Consider the following 19766-nt stretch of genomic DNA (forward strand, 5'->3'; position numbering starts at 1 on the left):
TTCAAAGCTATGCAATGTGTTTTCACAATTTGGTTTTGACAGCAAAAAGGAATTTCATTTATTCTTAATTCAAGATATTCATATGTAAGCAAAGGTTCCTTAAGACAGGCCACTGAAGAGGGAAACCAAACTATTTGAATAGAAAAATTTAATTAATAAGGCAAGAAAGAAAAGGCGATTGAATTTCAATATGTGTGACATGATAATGAAACAAAGAAATAAATTTGCTAAACAAGGCATTCTATGCTTTTGACATAGCATCTGATAAAACCTTTTTAAGATGACATAAAAGTGAAAAACATGCCTATGACACATCTTAATGTTGAGGCCTTGATTACGTCTGAAAAGTTTTAGATTAGTTCCTAAGCAATATTCCCCAGGAAAAGACATGTTCTGACTATCTACTTGCAGACCTTAAAGCCAGGATCAACATTGTCAGACTTCTAAACTGGCACACTCCTTACTGGGGAACAGCACCCACATATGCTGGCCTTAATTTTGTTTCCTGTTCACAAAACCAAAACAATATTCTAATTGAAAAAGCTAACAGTGATAAAACCTTGGAAAGAAATTAAATGCTCTTTTGAAATACAAACACTTGATAATGCAGTGACATGGATAAAATGGCATAGCATTTCATGAAATTCCATGAAAAGAAAGTGGCAACCCTCTCTATGACAGGGGTTTGGAACTACATTATCTTTAAGATCCGCTTCTACTCAAGCCACTCTATTATATGAAATGTGATCTTACCTCCCAAACCAGGGTATGCTACCCCAACATTTCTAACCCTTACTTAATATTTAAAAATTAGAGTCTCCAAACCGTGTGACTGGTCCAAACCTGAATACTTTTAAAAGGAAAATGCATACTACACATCTGCAAGTTTTTAATTCTCCCTTTCTGTGGCCATGAGTGATTAGGTCTTTGCTAGAAGGCAATTTTGCCCTTCATCACTTAAGCTTTTGCTCTCAGATCCAAAAATGATTGGTAGTTTGGAAACAGCCACTGTACAGAGAGATAATCGGACAGCAAAAAAAAAAAAAAATTCTCTAGTGTAGGTAATGAATATGTAGGAGGTAAGTTTAAAATTTTTTATAGTAGCTATCATAATTCCAGCAGTTACACAGCCATTACAATTTCTATCAAGACTACTTATTTACAGAAGAAAGCTTCAACAACTCATGATTAGGGCTTTGAGAGAACCATCTGCCAACATATCTGAAATTATCTTTCTGGAATGGTAATCTTTTCAAGTGAAACTCTTCTCTTCTGAGGCATACAGAAAAAACATTTTATGCAGTCTTTACACAGACAAAATCTCCTAAACATGGCATAATGTCATGTAACAAAATGTTTCTTTAAAGGATTGTCAATGTTATAAATAAATAATAAATTTGTCAATATAAAAACATTATTGGAACATCTAGTTTTACTTTCTAGATTTCCTCTGCTTCAGTGTACTCTACTATGTCCAAATGCAATTTTTTCCTCATGTAGACCACCACATCTTCAGAACTGGTTTACATATTTTCACTCAGCAGCTAAAGTAACTGGTGGGAAGAATTACTTCAATTTCTGGATCAATCACTGCTTATAGCAACACCAGACAAAGGGCAGCACCCACAGGATATGCACATTTGTGAGGCTTCATTGTGGCTCTAACACTGGGATATTTGTGTTTAAATCTCAGAGCTGCTAAGGGACTACACTCTAGTAGCAGCAGACAGCCCTTTTGTTTGGGCCAGGCTGCTGTAAATATATTAGCTCCTCCAAGCTGAAAATAATCTAGCAATAGCAGTTATTTATCAAAGTTATCTATCCAGATAGCAATTATTTATGAAATTAAAATAAATGCTTTGCAATTTTCTTGATTTGGAACAGAATTTTACTCTATACTTTCTTTTTTTTTAATAGCTGTAGTTATAGGACATCTTTGTTTCATGCAGACCAGCAGATAAAGAATGAAAGAGTAGTGGTACACAAGACATGAGATTCTGAGGGTCTATAATTAAAAGAGCTCAAGGAGATAATTGAAATGGGTGAATGGTAATCACTGTCCCAGGTAGAAGGCCTGAGTGTGTATTAAGAAGAGCTAACCTGCAAAAATCTAAGCAGCAGTCAGCAGTAAAGAAAAAAGGAGAGCAGTATTTTATTTCACTTTCCATTAAGCTGCTGCATGGGGTCTGTGACATCTTTCATTCTGCTTCACCAATATTACAAGAGAGTACAAATCTTGCCTGCAACTGCATGAATATTTGCAAAATTTCTATACTTATGTTAAATTTGCAAGCACTAGCAACATTATCTTGCATTTAGTGAGAGCTGAGATGATACTCAGGCAATGTGATCAGCTTTTTAAGGGCATAGGATTGAATGATTTGTGCTATTCGGCAAAAGGGACACCAATAAAAGACTTTTTGAGTATTATGCATAGTTCTTTCAGCTGTGAAAGTGTATCTATTATAGATGATGTTCAGGGTGTTATTAAAACACACCAGGAGGTGTACTCTTTAGGCAGACTGTAATGATAAGAAAAACTTCATGTCATTATATAACACACATGATGTGAAAAAGAAATTTAAACAAATGGAAACATGCATAATAATCTGGCTGACAGAATTCCTAACAAGAGGATTTCCTTATCATGCTGGTTAGTACTGTATTTGAGAACTTTTCCATAAAATGCATTTGGTTTTCTTTCACAAGATGCATTCTCATCCCTGCCTGTAACTTGCTGTAACCACACTGAAACTCACAAGAAAATCCAGTTTATCTCATTACACTGCTACTTTTTTTATGTGTTTCTAAATTAAGACTATAAAATAATGAAACACATAAAATAAGTGGGTATTGAAAAATTCACTCTGTAAGGATATGGAATAGCCATTGCATATATACCTAAATATTCATTTCTTGTGTACAAGTCTTACTCTATACATAAAATGTCTACAAGAATTTTCACGTGACATAATAGAAATAGATTTTATGTGATAAACATTTAGTAGCGCAATATAAAAGATAAGTAAAACTACTTGGGCATCTTAAAATATATACAGTCTCTGAAAATTAATTCCCTTATTTTCAAAATCTATACATACCAGTTTCCTTTTCTTTGGGAAAGACAAGGAATCACCTACACTGAAGAGATTCCTACACTTTTCTTCTGTTGATTTAACCCTTGCAAGTAGCCCAGAGGCTCACAAAATCCTGAGCCCAGTGCCTAAAAGCCTGCCACATCTCTCGCTGACCATCAGAAAGAGTGGGACAGTAAAGTCTTTTTAGATCTACAGTATGATCTCCTAATTATCCCTATGCAAAAATTCATAACTGTTGAAATAATGCCCCTGCATTCCAGCCATGTGCTTGACATGCTGTCCTTGCCAGGTCTTCAGAAAACACTAATTATATATATTTCCACTTACATACAAAGTGGAGAATGGAATCCTGCAGTGAAGATATTATGAATCAGAAGAGTGAAGAAATTTAGGAAAGGAGTATTTTGTGGTTTCAACTATTGCCAAAGGAGATTTTTAAAGTGCTGTTACTAACTCCTTAATACAGTGTTTTAAAGCACAGAAAATAGGAAAATAGAAATTAGAAAATAATGGAAATTAGAAAAGTGCATGTTAAAACTTATATCCACCCAGCTTTGAAGGACTCTGAAGGACTATTATTAGACTTCCACTGACAGAATGTTCTTCTGAAATGTTTCTATGAGATTCACTGAATATTCATGGGTCAAGAATTCCTATTTCTTTGTCAAATAGATATCGAAATGAATAAATAGAACAAATACAATGTTCACATGAGTTTTAAAACATTTCTCATCATAGCAATTTACTGGGTTTGGTAAATAATCTATTTTCATTTGGCAGTACAGACAGATCTTGTGTATTCTTTGTACATGTAAATTTAACCGTGGAAGGGAGAAAAATGCAGCTAGAATTCCAAGTATGACAACAGTTCCAATTTTTAGATCTTAGGAATGGTTTTGCAGGCCAATTTCATGGCTTCAAGAACATTCTGGAGTAATATACTTTCAGATGAAGAAAGAGGTAGTTATGTTAACTGCTGGTAAAAAGCCAGCAAGTTCTGCAGTAAAATCTATTAGCTCAGACCAATAACAGCAGCTAAAACCCAGGTCATGCTGGTTAACCTAAAAATCTCAGAGGAAAGGCATTTGGAACCCAACACAGAGTTGGGTTCCAAACTCTAGAGGGAAAAGTTTTCATATCCTATTTAGTTCTGTGAAAAACCTGAATTAGAGTCAAAAGAGAGCTTCTAACATTCAAGTGTTAAGGAAATAATTACAAAAAAAAAAGACTGTTTAATGAATCTGTACTTACAACTTATAGTAAAGTTGCCATAAAAATTCCTATGAATATGCTAGAAATAACATACAACAGGCAGAAGATATTTAGAGACTGCAAGTACTGATTGGATGCATTTGCAACTCATTTCTATGACCTAGCAAGGGAGCAGAAGCTCAGTGGGTGCTCAGTAAAATTCAACAAAGCAGTGTTCAATACTCCACCTAAGCAAATTCCATTACCATTTACATCTTGAAGGTACCTTTCATTACATTACTGTGGGTTTTAAGGAAAAAGGATCACCATAATGGTAGACATATTTATGTAATATATTTAATGAGAACATATTTGTAATTGGGGGAGTAGGGTGGGAAATGTTATAAAGAAGACCAAGTTAAATCTGGTATTTTAGATTTAATTATTCTTACTACTTAGGTTTTGTTTTGCAGATCCTTTATTTAGTACCTGATGTAAGCTTTTTCCTAAAATTTCTTTAGACAAAACTGTATCTTGCAATTATCATATAAAATATTAAGAGAGAAAAACTATCATGTAATATTTTCCCTAAAATCCTGTGAGGATGAAATATTTGGAAGTTTATTTAGTGAAGCAGTGGATGGCACTGTTGGGCTACAATTATAAGGGAAGAGATGAAAATCTTAAATTGCTGTGCTTAAAAAAAAAAAGATTTTTGTGACTCCTTTAGGCTCACAATTCAGATATAAATTCATACAGAGTACACTAGAGATTTCACAATCAATGTAGAAGTTAGTTTATGTGCTGAAAGGAAGTTTTGTAACAGGAGAAGTATTATTTTAGGTGCTTCAACTGAAGCAGAAATGTTTACATGCTTGTTTCACATGGCAGCATGATCCCATTTAGGACTTGGCACACGGAAGAACTGTTATGGGTTAATTTAATGACTGTATACACATTCTTAAAATGCTCACCACTGAACATCAAGTATATGTGTTTTACTTCCCACAAAGTCAATTCTATTTCTTAAAACTGCTCACAATTAATGGTCTTCTTGTCTTTACTACAGACTAAAATTGTGTGCAGGAATGGGGTGAAGGAACAAAGTTTCTTTTTAGAAAAGGGCTTTTGTTATTAATTTGCTCTAATGTATTCTTACTTAAGGTATTACTTAAATAAATATCAGTTTGGGGAATTATCTTAGATAAGGGTCACCCTGTATTTCCCCAGAACTACATATTTTATGAAATTGTAGGAGTGTGACTGATTTCTAGGATAGTGCATTAACTGAGGGGAAGAAAAAAGATAATAAAAATATTGTCTTGACTTATGCAGTTACAAGAAACTCAATTTCAGCAATAATAACTGTTATACTGAACATTAGCAAATTGATATTAGAAGCATTTTATACCTGTTCACATCTTCATTAATGATGAGGCACAGAGTTCCCTCAGCAATTTTGCACATGATAAGAAACTGGGAGGAGTGAGTGGCATGCCAGAGCGGCCTCAGCAGGCTGGTGAAATTGGATGACAGGAAACTCATGAAGTTCAACAAGAAGTGCTAAGTCCTGCATCAGGGGAGGAACAAGCCCAGGCTCCAGTACCTGCTGGGAGTCACACAGCTGGAAAGCAGCTCTGCAAAATGGAGCTGAGGGTGCTGAGGGACACCAGATTGAACGTGAGCCATCAATGTGTCCTTGCAGCAATGGGAAATGTTATCCTGGGCTGCAATAGGCAAAATATTGCCAGTAGGTTGGGGAAGGTAATCCTTCTCCTCTGCTTATCCTTGGTGAGGTCACACCTGGATTTCTGCATCCAGTTCTGGTCTCCTCAGTACAAGACAGACATATATATTTTTTTATATTTACTTTTACTACTAGATTGATCCAGATATTCTGTAGATACTCTCTGTTTCTCTTGAGGAGGGAAGACTCAAGGGGGCCACATAGTTCTGTATAAATACTTTTTGGTTTCCAGTATTTCCAAGGATGGAGACCACATAATTTCTCTGGACAACCTGTCCATTGTTTGACCATCATGACAGTAAAAAATAGTTTGTTCCTGTTGCCTTTTGTCCTGTTACTGGCAACCAACAGATGTCTAGATTAGTTTAGAAGAAAATGTGAAAAAAAACCCAGCAAAAGGATCTATAAAGCTCAACAAAACTGACAAAAAAATTTCTTCATAGAGCTATAGTACAAGAAAGCAATATATCATAGACAAAGCATAATTTGACCTTTAATCTCTTACATGGTACATATGTAATGCTCTCACTGCTGATACACCTAGGAAAATAACTGGGTTTTATGCAAATAGTTGGGCTGCTAGCAAAACTCTGATAAGTACTGATGCACAATCAGTTGACTTCAACTTGCCTTCATTTTTGAACCAGCTACTGAAAAAATACAGGTTTTCTTATGGTTGGTTCTGAAACCAGTGTTCTTGAAACTGTTCTGGAAATACACTAGACATTTTCAATATGTATAGAAAAGTGGTAAGGTAAAGAATAATAAAGTCTGAGAACTTTATGAAGTTGAGAAAAGGTAATATAACCCTTTTAGATATATATATGATTTATGCAGTAACTTCGACAGTCTTGAATTTATTGTAAAAAATGGTAGTATTTTCACCAACAAAAGACACCTTTACATTTTTAGCAATGTCCTCATTATCAACAATCTAATACATCCAAGTGTAGAATCTGAAATGCAGAATGGAAATGAAGGACTAGCTTTTAGATGGACATTCCAACTTCCTAGAATAGGGCACTTGATTTTACAGCAAAACATCTGAACAAAGATTATGAAATTGAGCATTTCCAGTGCATGAGACATTCTGATTTCTTTGTATGTCTTATTGCTTGAAAATGTCAGGTAAGTTTCTAGAAGAGTAGCTTAGCTTTCTAGAACAGCATTTTGTCCATAGCTTCTTGTCAGTTTCTCTGGACACTCTTCCCTCTACCTTGCTCTAACACTGCCTGCAGAAGGTAGAGATCCCAGCAGCTCATGAGATGGAACTCAGGAGCTGTGGAAATCAACCCCTTTGGACTTTTCAGCACCATGGAGCTGCTCTAAATCTAGCCTTTCTGAAATTTCATCTTCGGGTATTTCTCTAACATTAAGGACCCTGAAAAAATTGGATCTTCCTTTACGGTCTCTAAGACAGCCAGATGCCTCATTCTGAAGACAGTCCCTTGGTTGAGTTCCCATGGACTTCAGACCCTCATTTTCACAGCAGGAACACACACAGCCTTTCTTCTAAGGTAGCTCTAGCTTGCTAAATAATCTGATCCTTCAGCAGCCTAAAGGAATCCTTCCTCCCATTCTTTGAAGGTCCATCAAAATTAATCTACTATCATGAAAATAGATTTCAGATTTCAGCATTCCAGATTGCCAAACTTGATGCTTTTTGTGTTTGTGTAATAAAAATGTATTTCTAGTGATGAGTAAACATAGTATTTGGTGAAACTTAGAGCACTAACGACAAGTCCCAGAAGGAGCCAGAGTCTGTTTCAGCTAGAACTGCCCTTGAAATAAGGTTGCTAATTAGCTACTCAAACACATATACAAATTCAAAAGCCACATGTAGCTCTACTGCACATATATCTGTGGCTTTATTTCAAAATCTGAACGCATTACATTATGAAGGCATTTTTTTAATTTTCTTTTTCATTCTAAGCATTTAGGATTTGTCACATTAATTAGATTAACAGGCTAAATATTCTTGAGCACATACCCTAGATGTATTTGACCTGCTTACACATGTATGTTTAGAATGTGGCACCGAGTTCATTCTCACTTACTTCAGTGTAGATTAGAAAATGTAGCCTTTCTTGTACTCTCTCTATGTATAAATTGTTTGTGGACCATGATCTTTAAAGGCTGATGGACCAAATCTTACTAAAGGAACTGTTGACCTTTGTGGACCAGTATTCTATCTCACTGGCAGGATGGTACAGTAGTGTCTCCTCTATGCTAATCTCCAATGACTGTAAACTGCTAAATTGATTAACTAGAAGAGGCAGTTCTTTCACCACATATACAGAATCTCTGTGAATTGGGCCACATCCGCATATTTCACTAATCCATCATAGTAAAATTTGGGGAAGAGAAGCAGGGTGTATTATCATTTACATAATCTTTTTTCTTTATTTTTTTTCAGTTACAATTTACTTATTTACATTGAAATTCCATCTGAACTTAGAATAAGAATTAAGTTATTGACATTATAAAATTAAAACTCTACTAAAAGTTCCAGGTACTTCAAATTCCATTTTAGCTCGCCATTTTTATACTGCAGTAAGTAGCACCCTTCAGCTATACAAAAGAGAGAAATTAATCTATATTTTGATTCAAGTAATAATTTAACTTAAACAGGCACAGCAGATACAATGCTGAACTAATATGCTTGTATTTTCAATCTGCGTATGAAAGTAATTTTAACAGATTACAAACAAATCTAATGCCTAATATTAAAATCTTAGAAATGGAGAAGACTAATCCAAAAAGAAAAATTCTCTAGTCAACCCCCTGTAAATGCTGCTATGACTGAGATGCAGTTTCAAGGGATAGCTAAGTATACAGCCATAGGAATCTGCTATAATTTTTCACACTGTTTTATATAAGCATAGAAATATATTTTAATTTCTCATTGCAATGTTTTTTACTTGTCAAGTACTTTGAATATATATTCATATGTATACATACGCACACACACATACACATATGATTATCTATTATATTTTATAAAAAAGGGAAATCCAAACATGCATACAGGAGCTGACTAACAGACTATAGTTAAATAAAAAACTTAATTGTTACAGAAATTTTTGGAGAAAATATTATTTCCCAATTATTATTTCAACATTGAATGTTTCTTACAGGAAGAAGTCACTATCATTTAAAATTAGCACTTCTCTTTTTGGGCCTTCAAGGTAGAATTTGACATTTGTTTTGCTTCTCTAAAACAAACATATAGATCATAGACATTGTTTTAATTTCCAAGACTCCTTCCTTAATGACTGCAAATATAATATAATTACAGCATCCATGCATCCAACATCAAATATGATTTAATACTACAGTAGCTTTAAAGCACTTTTTTATCTATCAAGGTCATATCTTGATGGCTGCACAAGCGCAGATAAATCAGGTGTTAAGCAGGCACATCTCCAAGGAATCTGATAATTCTCTCATCTGCAATCCTCAGCATATCGTATTATTTACTGCCAAAGAAATGACTGATTAATTTTGTCATTTTTGCTCTGTGATTTTTGCTTAGCTGAAGCTGGCTGCCCTCTTCTGTGATGCCTGATCAGACCTATTTAAGTTGATGCCTTTGATTGCAGACACCGAGGAGCTTGCTGACTTAGGCTTTGACTAAACGTTCCTCCATTGCAATATTTATGCACAGAATCCTAAATGATAATGGACAGTCAATGTAGATAACAAAAACTTGTGAGATGTTTCCACTATTTCACTGCTGCTCAAGACAGCTTTACTTGTACTAGACCTATCAGTCAAGATGAAAAATTGAAAGAAAGTCCCAACAAATTTTCCTTTGATTAATACTTTATTTCTCACAAGTGAAGTATCTGAGGTCAGGAAATAAAATCTGCGATTGGAAAATTATGCAGTCTGATTTTTTTTTTTTAATGCTTTAAATTCTTTCCATAGTGTGATGTCATGTTCAGTTTTGGAAGCTAGGGACATTTTACTATCACACTGTTCCAAACAAAATTATCAAAACAAAGCCAATAAAAAAACCAACTACAATGAAAGTTAAGCCCTCTGGGAAAAAAAAAAAAAAATCTGCCTTTAGCTCTTTATTAATCACATTCCAACACCAGAGGCTAGAAGTACATCAAACTGCACCAAATCCTTTTCACATGACAACCTCATAAATTATTCAACTCATTAGTAACACCAAAAGGCATAAAAATAACATCAGTGTTAAGGATGTTTTCTTACAGAGAAAGGTCAGCTAAAAGTTTCAGTATCAAAATCCAAAGGCTTAAGCCTCTGAAAAGTAAATACATCTAGACAGAATCCATGGATACATTAATGCATGCTGGTTTAAAATTCTGTGTTAATTTTAATACATATATGAAAAGATAGAACTATTTTTTAAATTCTGAAAAAATCAGTCTATTGTTAATTTTTGTGTAACCCCTGAATTTGATGTGCACCATCTGTGTATAAACCTGAGTTTTAATTTTCCTGTATGGTGAATGTACTAACAGGTGTTATACACATATAAAGTCCATGGTTTTAGTGATTATTTGCCTTTCAAAAGCAACAGAGCAATTAGCACAGTTTTGTATGCAACTCTCATAAAATCTCTATCATGATGTTTTGGAAGAACATGGAGAAAATAACCCTTTGTTCAAATACGAAATACCATACACAAATTGGGGAAATATATTCTTTAATCCAACTTAAGGAAAGTTTATGACTTGAAGTCCTGCACATGATACTCTTCACCTTTAAGCAAGGTTTAAGTTACACTTGCTAATATAACTACACACATAGATATTAACTCACATACCTAACCTTGTTTGGATCCCAGGTATTTGCCTCATACAACCGCAAAGTTGGTGAAAAGTGTAGGTCATATATAGAGTTAGCTTTATATCTATCATATTCAGAACTTTTGGCAACCTTAGCCTTTGGCTAAACATCAGATGAAAGGTTCAATTTGCTTTGTGAATGATTGCTTCATTTTTTTACTCCTAAATGCTAAAGAATTATAGTATTTTCTTTTCAGCACTAAAACAAACAAAAATAAACCCAACAGAAAGCCATCTAAATACTCTTTAAAAAAACTCTTGTCTTTGATATGCTAGAGAGGTATCCCAGCTTAAACCCAAGAAATAAATTCACTTTAGATTTTTTTGAGCATTCAGGTTCAGTCTGCTGTACAGAAGTCACAAACATATGAAACTTTTACATGTTAGAGAGGAATTTGTGTGTCCTCATTCCCCTTTTATACTCCAGCTACATCTCCATGAAAAGAAAACATTATCTAATTCTTCCATTTCTAAAACTGAAGCTTCTATGTATTCAATTTACTATTGAATCACCAGTTAGCCTTAAAAATTATTATTGTTAACAAGTTCTAATGCATTTCACGATTTGCAGAAAAAATACTTCTGGCTGAAATCTGCATGGCAAGATAAAATTTCTGATATTTTTAAATTCCCCATTCACAAAATGTCTCCAATGGAACTACTATGACACATTAGTTTGATGACCTATTTCATTCAGTCACTCCAGAGAGACAAGTTCAGTTGCTTTTACCAGAGTCTCAAAATTAGTGTCTGGGAATGCTAGAGAAGTATAATGTGTATTCTTTGGGGATCAAGGAATTTAACAGCTCAAAAGCTCAAGTCTTCTGGTTCATTAAAGTGTAAGAATTGAAATAATTCCTTTTCTAAGGCTATGTTGTCCTAGGAATTCCCAGCACTGTCCTTGAGAAAGAAGGGACGTGATTCTGAGGCATTCATGGACATCAAGAAAGCATCATGAGCAGTATTTTTAAGCTGAGTTAATACTGACCATATTCCACAGCAGCTTTTAGGAGAGCATCAGCGTGAGTAGACCCAAAAGCATTGCGAACGAATCTCCTCCGTCGGCGCAAATCATCTTCCCAGTAATCCAAGCGCCAGAAGTCATGCAGTTGGCTGGAAAATAAAGAACACACACATCAGCACCTACCACAGCTTGAACTGTATTTACATACATTATAGTATAATTTCACTGCTGCTTTCCCGTTTCTGGAATACAATCTTGTAAAAACATGTATTACTAAAAATTACAATATTCTAGCATTTCTTTATGTGCATTTATGTATTATAAACCCCAGCACCGCCTGTCTCAAAGTGTTCTGCCTGCTGCTAAAAACATTAATCACACTGAACCCATTAACAAATGCAGCATCAAATTACAAGTATTAATGGCACAGCTTGCTTTCTTTTACAGTGTTTTTAACAAGGCTTGTAAATCACAGAATGGACCTCAGTGCAAATAGTTTGCAATTTAATGACTATGGTCCCTTAGCAGACCGAACTTTAAAGTATAAAATATTGCCCACTTGAATTTTGTGGAACTATGATTAAACTAATGTGCTGAAATATTCATTGAAATAATTCCCCACTGCCCCTAGCAACCTGAGAAAATTGCAATTTTATTCATTATTAATAACACTGAATTAGAGCAGCAAAAAAGTTTCACCATGTGGTAATTGTCTTGGTAAATTATTATTCCAGCACTAACAGAGTACTAGGATGACTTTATAGCTCCCAGCTAATACAAGCCATTAACAACCATGGCCATCTTAGTGTAGCACTGCCTTTTTACATTCAAAAGAATATTAAACTCCTGTAGAATTATATAAGCCATTGTTAATCTATATTAAAGCCAAAAAGCACACATATATAATCATCTGGTATTCAACTTTGGTTCTAAAGAACTGACCAGCTCCACTTTCAGACAACTTCTTGACCTTATCAACACAAATCTCCCACATCTTTTTTTATAAGCTATTTGGGAAAAGCTGCATTCTAAGCCAACATTTTAAAAGCTTTTTGGATCACTGGAAGAATGCAAAATGTTTGTGGATGCATCCTTATCATCAAAGTCATAATTGAACACACTATACATTTAAAATTATTCTGCAGGCCATGACCTTGTGGACCCTAACTAGGGAACCACTGCTTTAAACCAGTCATTTTCAATCTATCTGTAATGCCCTGGATGTTTATGATCAAAACACAAAGAAAAAAAAGAAAAAAAAGAGAGAAAATATTTTACAACTCATGAGTATGGTATATGTCTTTGCTGGATTTTTCTAGTTATTTCTTCAGCCACTGTTTTCATTTTGAGCAGCAATGTTCTGGTAGCCATTTCCAGAGGAAAAGTAGAAATATGCTAATGTACAACAGACGTTTACATTCTTTACAGTTCACTTAAGCACTTTTTTTAATGCTATCATTAGTTATTGTCCAACTTTACTAACTGCTGTCATGAGACCTGGATCAGTTCTGGAGAGCAGGGCACCATGGGGAGTGGATCTAGCATCCTACCTTCTACCACTAACAAATTTTCAGAAGCAGCATACTGTAATTTTTAGTCAATGCTGCTGTTTTTTGCATTCTGAATGGCATTTTCACAATATGCTTCTTGAGTCTGCATGAAGGTCCCACTTGTATGTCTGCCTTGCAGAATGGGCATTTTACTTATTTACAAGCAGCGAGGAGAGAACTTCAATGGTTTTTTGAAAGGCATGAAACCTTCCCTTTAAAATTCCATTTCATAGTGAGCCATGATAGGACAGAAGTAAAAATATTAAAGAAACCCTTCTAAAAAAAGGAGATCTCTGAAGTTATGTGTATTGGTAGCAGTAAAAAAGCCACCCCTGTTGATAAGAATGGTCTATGTAAGAATAAAATACTTCATGAAATTAAGAAATATTCACAGACTAAAAAACTATATTTTTCATATGTTCTGTGTTTAATCTGGTAATTCATTACTTTGATTAATTAGTCTGAAGGTTATTGTATATTCTCAATTTAACATAAACCAGAAGCCACTATTTTAATGAAGTGTTAAGTAAAAAAGTAATGAAATTTTCAGAGGATTAAGTCTATTTTGCAGAATCAAAAAATCATTACAAGTTCACAGGGGATTGAAGTTTGAAATACATAATAATGGTGCAAAATTAAAATTTTTGAGAAAAAAATAACAGAAACATAATTTCTAATCACAAACTAGATGACTTTTAAAAACAGAACTGAAGTTTCTTGTTTTCTACAGAAGTCTATCCCACATTTTTATCACATGCTTACAGGCACTGGAAGTTGGTATCTCAATCCTAAAGAAAAGGCTTCTGAATCTTAACTAGTTGATTGAAGATTGATTTTTTATTCTGAGAAATATCATCAACAAAAAGACAAGAAACTTTTCCTACCCTATTGTTAGAAAGAAAGCAGACACTTTAAAAGACGATGGATCTATACTTACAGAAAGTTTTGAGTGATTTAGCTTCATCACTTGAATAACAGGCAGAAAAAAATGTGTGATTTTCCTCAAATGTTGTATTACTGCATCTCTAGGTTAGATTAAAAATACTACTAAGTAGAATATTATGGCACCATTCCAGCCTAAAATTTAGAATCTAACCTGCTTTAGACGCCCAGTATTATGGACTGAATCAGTCTTAAATAGTCTAGCCCATAGATTACAGTATTTTGAAATACTTACATTCTAATCCTGTGGATATGACTCAGGCTTTAAGATTTTTTGAGGAATTTAGGTAGTTGTTAGGTAGTTCTAAATTATGGCTGTATATTAGGAAGAACTATATTTTCTTATGCTGTACCAGGCACAAGTCAGTCCTAGAAGAGAGCAGTCTGAAAATCACCCATAACTCTTTCTGCTACAATGCATTTTTTTAAAGTGACTTGACTATATCAAGTTATTTTAGCAATTTATTTTTTGTGACAAGGACAATATTTCAATAGGCTTTACTTTTCCTTATAATGTATATTATTAACAATCCTTATTTCCATGGCCAACTAGATTACACGTAATTTCTCATTCCTCCATATCTTATACCAGTCAAGTGACATTTTGAATCAGGCTTGTTTGAATGAAGAAGTGCATATTAAGCACAATGTAATGAATTTTTTTTTTAAACTAAAAGTTTATAGCATCATTTATGAGCTATTTCTAAAGACTTTTAAGAAAAGAGAAATATATCTATATCCCTTCAGCTGAACAGCTATTTAAAATGTACCCTAAAACACAGGACCCAAAGAACTCCACATGATGAGTTTAACTGTCAAAGACAATTTCCCTACAAACTATAGTATAATCCAATATGAACCTTTCTCATCATAATGAGAACTGGCATGAAATTAGTATAACTACAAGGCTACTAACAATGAAAAAAATTATTTAGGATGGTATGGTGTTGTAACTTAACCCCAAATTTCAGATATGCATTACTTCATATAGTTAATACAGACAAAGAAAATACATGTTTTAATGGAACAAGCCCTATTGTAGTACATACTGGAGGATTACAAATTTTGCTTCATTGCCACTGTCACCACTGGTACTACTTGACAGGTTGATGTGTATGTTCTCCTACTTCAAATACACTTTTCTTGGCCAGCATGGAATGGAAAGGCAGACTGATGTTATGCCCTGTGTAGCCAATTCAATAAGTTGGAGCAAACAGCTTTGAAGTCCCCCAAATGTAGGTTGCTCTAGAACTCAGATCTGCCCGGAATTCTTCATTATATTCTTTACTGTCATACCACACACACCTTCCATGTATATGGGGACAAAGATTATTGAGACAGAGTAAAGTGTTTCAGCTAGCTCAATTATCCTCTCAGAGGAGAAACTGTGGCATGCTTTGCCAGAAAAACAATTAAGAGGAACGCCAAGTCAGCCTGCACAGCAAAGTCCTCCCTGCCTTTTCACATCTCCATTTCTTGAACATTTAAAAGACAACTTTTGAAAAGATTTTCTGTTATCTCCATGGCCATAGCTGCAATGAAGAGCATGGGAAGGATTTTTCCTTGGACTTATGAATACTAGCTGTCCTAAATGGTAAGTTTTTGTCCATCCTGTGCACATTCAGCATCTGAGACAACAGCTCCATGGCTGTGAAACCCAGTCCTTGTTCAGGAAGAAGGTGCAGTTAGCTACATGTCACCTGCAGCTACAGCAACTAGTGACAAAAATGAACAGTGGAGAGTAGCTGTGCACATAAAAGATCCTCAGACTACAGCCCAAAGGATGGGCTACCAGATGGAAGAGATTAAGTCTGAATATAGTAATGAAGAGGAACAAGCCTGCAGACATGGGGGGAGGGGGAAAAGTTGTTTTGAAAAAGAGATGGGTCACAGAACTGGAAGGATCTCAGAGTCTTTGTAATACAGGGAAAATACTAGAAAAGGCAAGGAATTGATGATCTATAATTTCAAGAATTAGCCCTGGTTGCTTTTATGTGACATATTTTGAAAAAGAAAAATTATTCTTTTCACAGTGTGGAATTATGACTGTGTTTTGAGAAATTTTCTGTTTTGGGGGAAAAAAAAAGTATATTTGGAAAACATGAAGAATTCCCCTAAAGAACAGAAAATTAATGTGATTTAAAAAACGGTAAGTAAAAGAAAACTTGAAATACAAAAAAATACAGAATTACTTATGCAATATTTTTAATGGTTAAAGCCAAAATGTAAACCTATTTGCCAGAAGATCCAAGTAGCAGAAGTCTTCTGTAATAACAAAGGAGAAAATAAGGTTCAGAAAGGGTGTTGCAATAGATACAGTAACTGTAAATAATATTAAAACCTGGGAATATTAATACAGGGAATAAAGACATAATGAATCTGAGAAATACCTAATGTCATAAAAATTGGAAAAGATGGTAAAAGAGAGGAAGAGTTTCCACTTGGACTTTGAAATAAGGATGAGAAAGAGCACAGAGAAAATCAAACTAACAGCAAACACTACCACTGATCATTAGAATAGAAGCAGGAGTCACCTTTGAAAAGCAGAAAGAGAACTGCCAACGGTTTCTCTCCTATGATCATGTTACTAATGGTGTTGCATTAATAATGAAGGACAAAGCTGAGACAACAGAGAATGAAATGAAAGAGAGAAAAACTATCAGAAGATAACTAATGATGAAAGATCCACCAAATTTATGGAGAAGAATTTCTAAGAACTGTTTTAAACGGTAACACCCTTTTCAGAAAAGAGGAAGTGATTTATGGGGCTTTTATTTTCTTCTAAGGCACTGGAAAAAAGGAGTATTTAATGCACACTCTTATGAAGATTTCCAACTCTTGAAACTTCTGTGTCTTAATTTTGGTGAGAAAACTGAGGACACATGAAAAGCTGAAAACAGAAATCCCTCATTTTGAATTAATCTTCAGATAGATGAGATGTTAGAAAGCAGAATAATGTCAGTAGATGTGAAAGGGAGGCTGTGAAAATAGAGATGTTAATTTTAGCTATGGTACTACTTAAACCACAAATGTCTATGTCAGTAAAATCCCAGGATTATGGATTTTAGTGTATTGCATAGAGTCTGAAGGAAAAAACTCAATGAATACACAAAGAAATGAGGATTAACAGTTTACAGATTGCCTAGATTTTTTATAAAGCTTAGTTCAGCAGAATGAGTTGCTCAATTTGGAATTACTGCAATATTATTAAATAGTAGTAAAGTTCTACCAAAAAGAAGCAGCAGCTGTAGGGAAATAAGACTAACCATGCCTAACATTATAAATAGGGAAAAAATAATGAGAAAAGCCACATACCTCTTAAAAATGACAATGGAAGTGGCAATAACCCAAATCTCTACAAAGTAAAACTAAAGATAAGAAGAATTTTTTAAATTCTTGAATGGAATTAACATAAAATATAAATTTAAAATAATGAGAGAGAAGTTTGGCAACTCTATCCAAGTACTAATGGGCAATAGTAGGACACTACACATAGTACAGCTAAATGAAACAATACAATTTCCTGAAGTTATATACTTGGTTCCTTTTAGTGACTCCAATGGCATTGAATGAAGAACTGAAGGAACTTACAAAGCAGATACATAAATTCTCAGTGTTTGACTCACCAGAATCACAAAGGGCTTTTTAGTAACAAAATATGAGTAACAACTGAATGCAATTGCACCAGATTCTAGAGATAATAAATTGTAAAATTAGAAACACTAAAATGAAATAAAATTTACAGTTTAGAATTAGGACATAAAAGATTATATTTGGAAAAAAAAAAAAAAGGAAAAGAAAGTGGTTGAAACAATACTCTGGTGTAACTCAGATTTCTGGTTTGGAGTCTTAATTTCAGAATGTGGTTTATTGCCACTCCAAACAAAGAGGAAATAAAACATTCAAAGCCCCAAAAGCCATTTTATAATTTTAGATAAAGGAAAATCTGGGTAAAATTCCCTTTTGGAAAATACCTTGAAAGAATGGTTCAGGACATTTGAATTTTTAATGCACATTTTGTTATATCATGCCATCTCAGTACAATAGGTACTTAGTAAGATTTCACAAGTGCTGCCATGATACCACAGTACAATAAACTCCAAGATGGAATGAACTGGGGGTCATCTCTGTATTTCTTAACTGGCTGCAAAAAAGAGACAGAATGGCTTAGACTAGGAACATTACTATTGGGGGCTAAAATTAAGTAAAATGTATTGCATGATAAGTGTGCAAGATAATGTTCTTATTCAAAATGTAGAAATATCTCAAAATTTAAACTTGACACAGAACTTGGTCCAGCAAATGATCATTGAATTTTAAGCAAAAAAAAATTTGTTTTATGTTTTGACTAAAGTGTTAGAACATTGCATCTGAGATAGGCACCATTACATTAACATACACTCCTGCTTTTAGGAAATACAAAATGAAAATAAAATATTTGAAAACTTTTAATAATTTAGAAAAATGAAAAAGAAAAAAATGTATATTTTCAGAAGAATTTATGCCATCATAATTTTTTCAAGAAGATTTAATCAAAATGATATTTTATAATTTAAATGGGTTTAAAATGAAATTTCCACTTAATTCTTCTACAGTTTTTACACACATATTACCTACTGCTAGCAAAATTATTTTCCTTGTTAAGCACATCTTCTGTCAAGCTAAAAGAAAAATAAAAGTGGGGACGCTCTGACTACAAAAACAAGAGACCTCATGAAATAATACTTTTTCTCAAAACTGTCTGGAAAGTATTCTGTGATTTTACAGGTATAATCCATAAGAAATCAGATAAACATCTCAGAAAAGAACTTATTTTTCTTAATTTAACAAAGCAAAATGCGATTTAATAAAGTAAATCAAAATAAAAACTTTTAGGACAACTATTTTTTTGCTATAAAGATGCTGTTTTTCAGTGTTAACTTTAATAGATACAGTTCTTAGGCTATTTAAGATATTTCTTATGATATCTAAGATATTTACAGAATTAAGTTTGGGATTTTTTTCAATTGTAGTTTATCATCTGAGCTTCAGGCATTAAATATTCTTCCAGTAGTGATTACTTGGAATGGATTCATCTGATAATGCAGTTACCTACTTCTGTTCAGCTTTTCAGCCAAGAACATCAAAGTGCATTTAGTAGGAAGCACGGTGACTCAATTCTGCCAAGGGAAGGTGAACAGTGGTTGCACAAAAACCAGATAACCCGGTGGTATGACCACTGGGAAGTAAAAGAACTCTTTCTTGTAGTTATGTTTTGTTCTTACTATCTGACTCCTTTTTTGCACAGAAATTAATTTAAAAACTACCCAAATCTCAACTCCCTCCCAGAACAATCCTTCCCTGGGGTCTTTTAGAATTATTTGCTTGGTTCAGGTGTAGCACTGAAAAGGGAAGACTGAGAGAACAATTTATTCAAATCTCATACAGACACCTTCCTCCTTTACCTTCTGC

General features: G+C 34.0%; 1 protein-coding gene across 5 annotated transcripts in view; it reads right to left on the minus strand.

Moving 5' to 3' along the window:
- The window catches only part of NBEA (neurobeachin), a 451486-nt gene that overhangs the window by 168987 nt on the left and 262733 nt on the right, over positions 1 to 19766 (minus strand). For all 5 annotated transcript variants that reach the window (XM_021541930.3, XM_021541926.2, XM_021541925.3 and 2 more), the window contains one exon: positions 11848 to 11972. In XM_021541930.3, coding sequence (XP_021397605.2) covers positions 11848 to 11972 — 125 coding nt within the window. The remainder of the gene's footprint in view (positions 1 to 11847; positions 11973 to 19766) is intronic.

The sequence above is a fragment of the Lonchura striata genome, chromosome 2, assembly GCF_046129695.1.
Source record: "Lonchura striata isolate bLonStr1 chromosome 2, bLonStr1.mat, whole genome shotgun sequence".
In the NCBI taxonomy this organism is placed as follows: domain Eukaryota; kingdom Metazoa; phylum Chordata; class Aves; order Passeriformes; family Estrildidae; genus Lonchura; species Lonchura striata.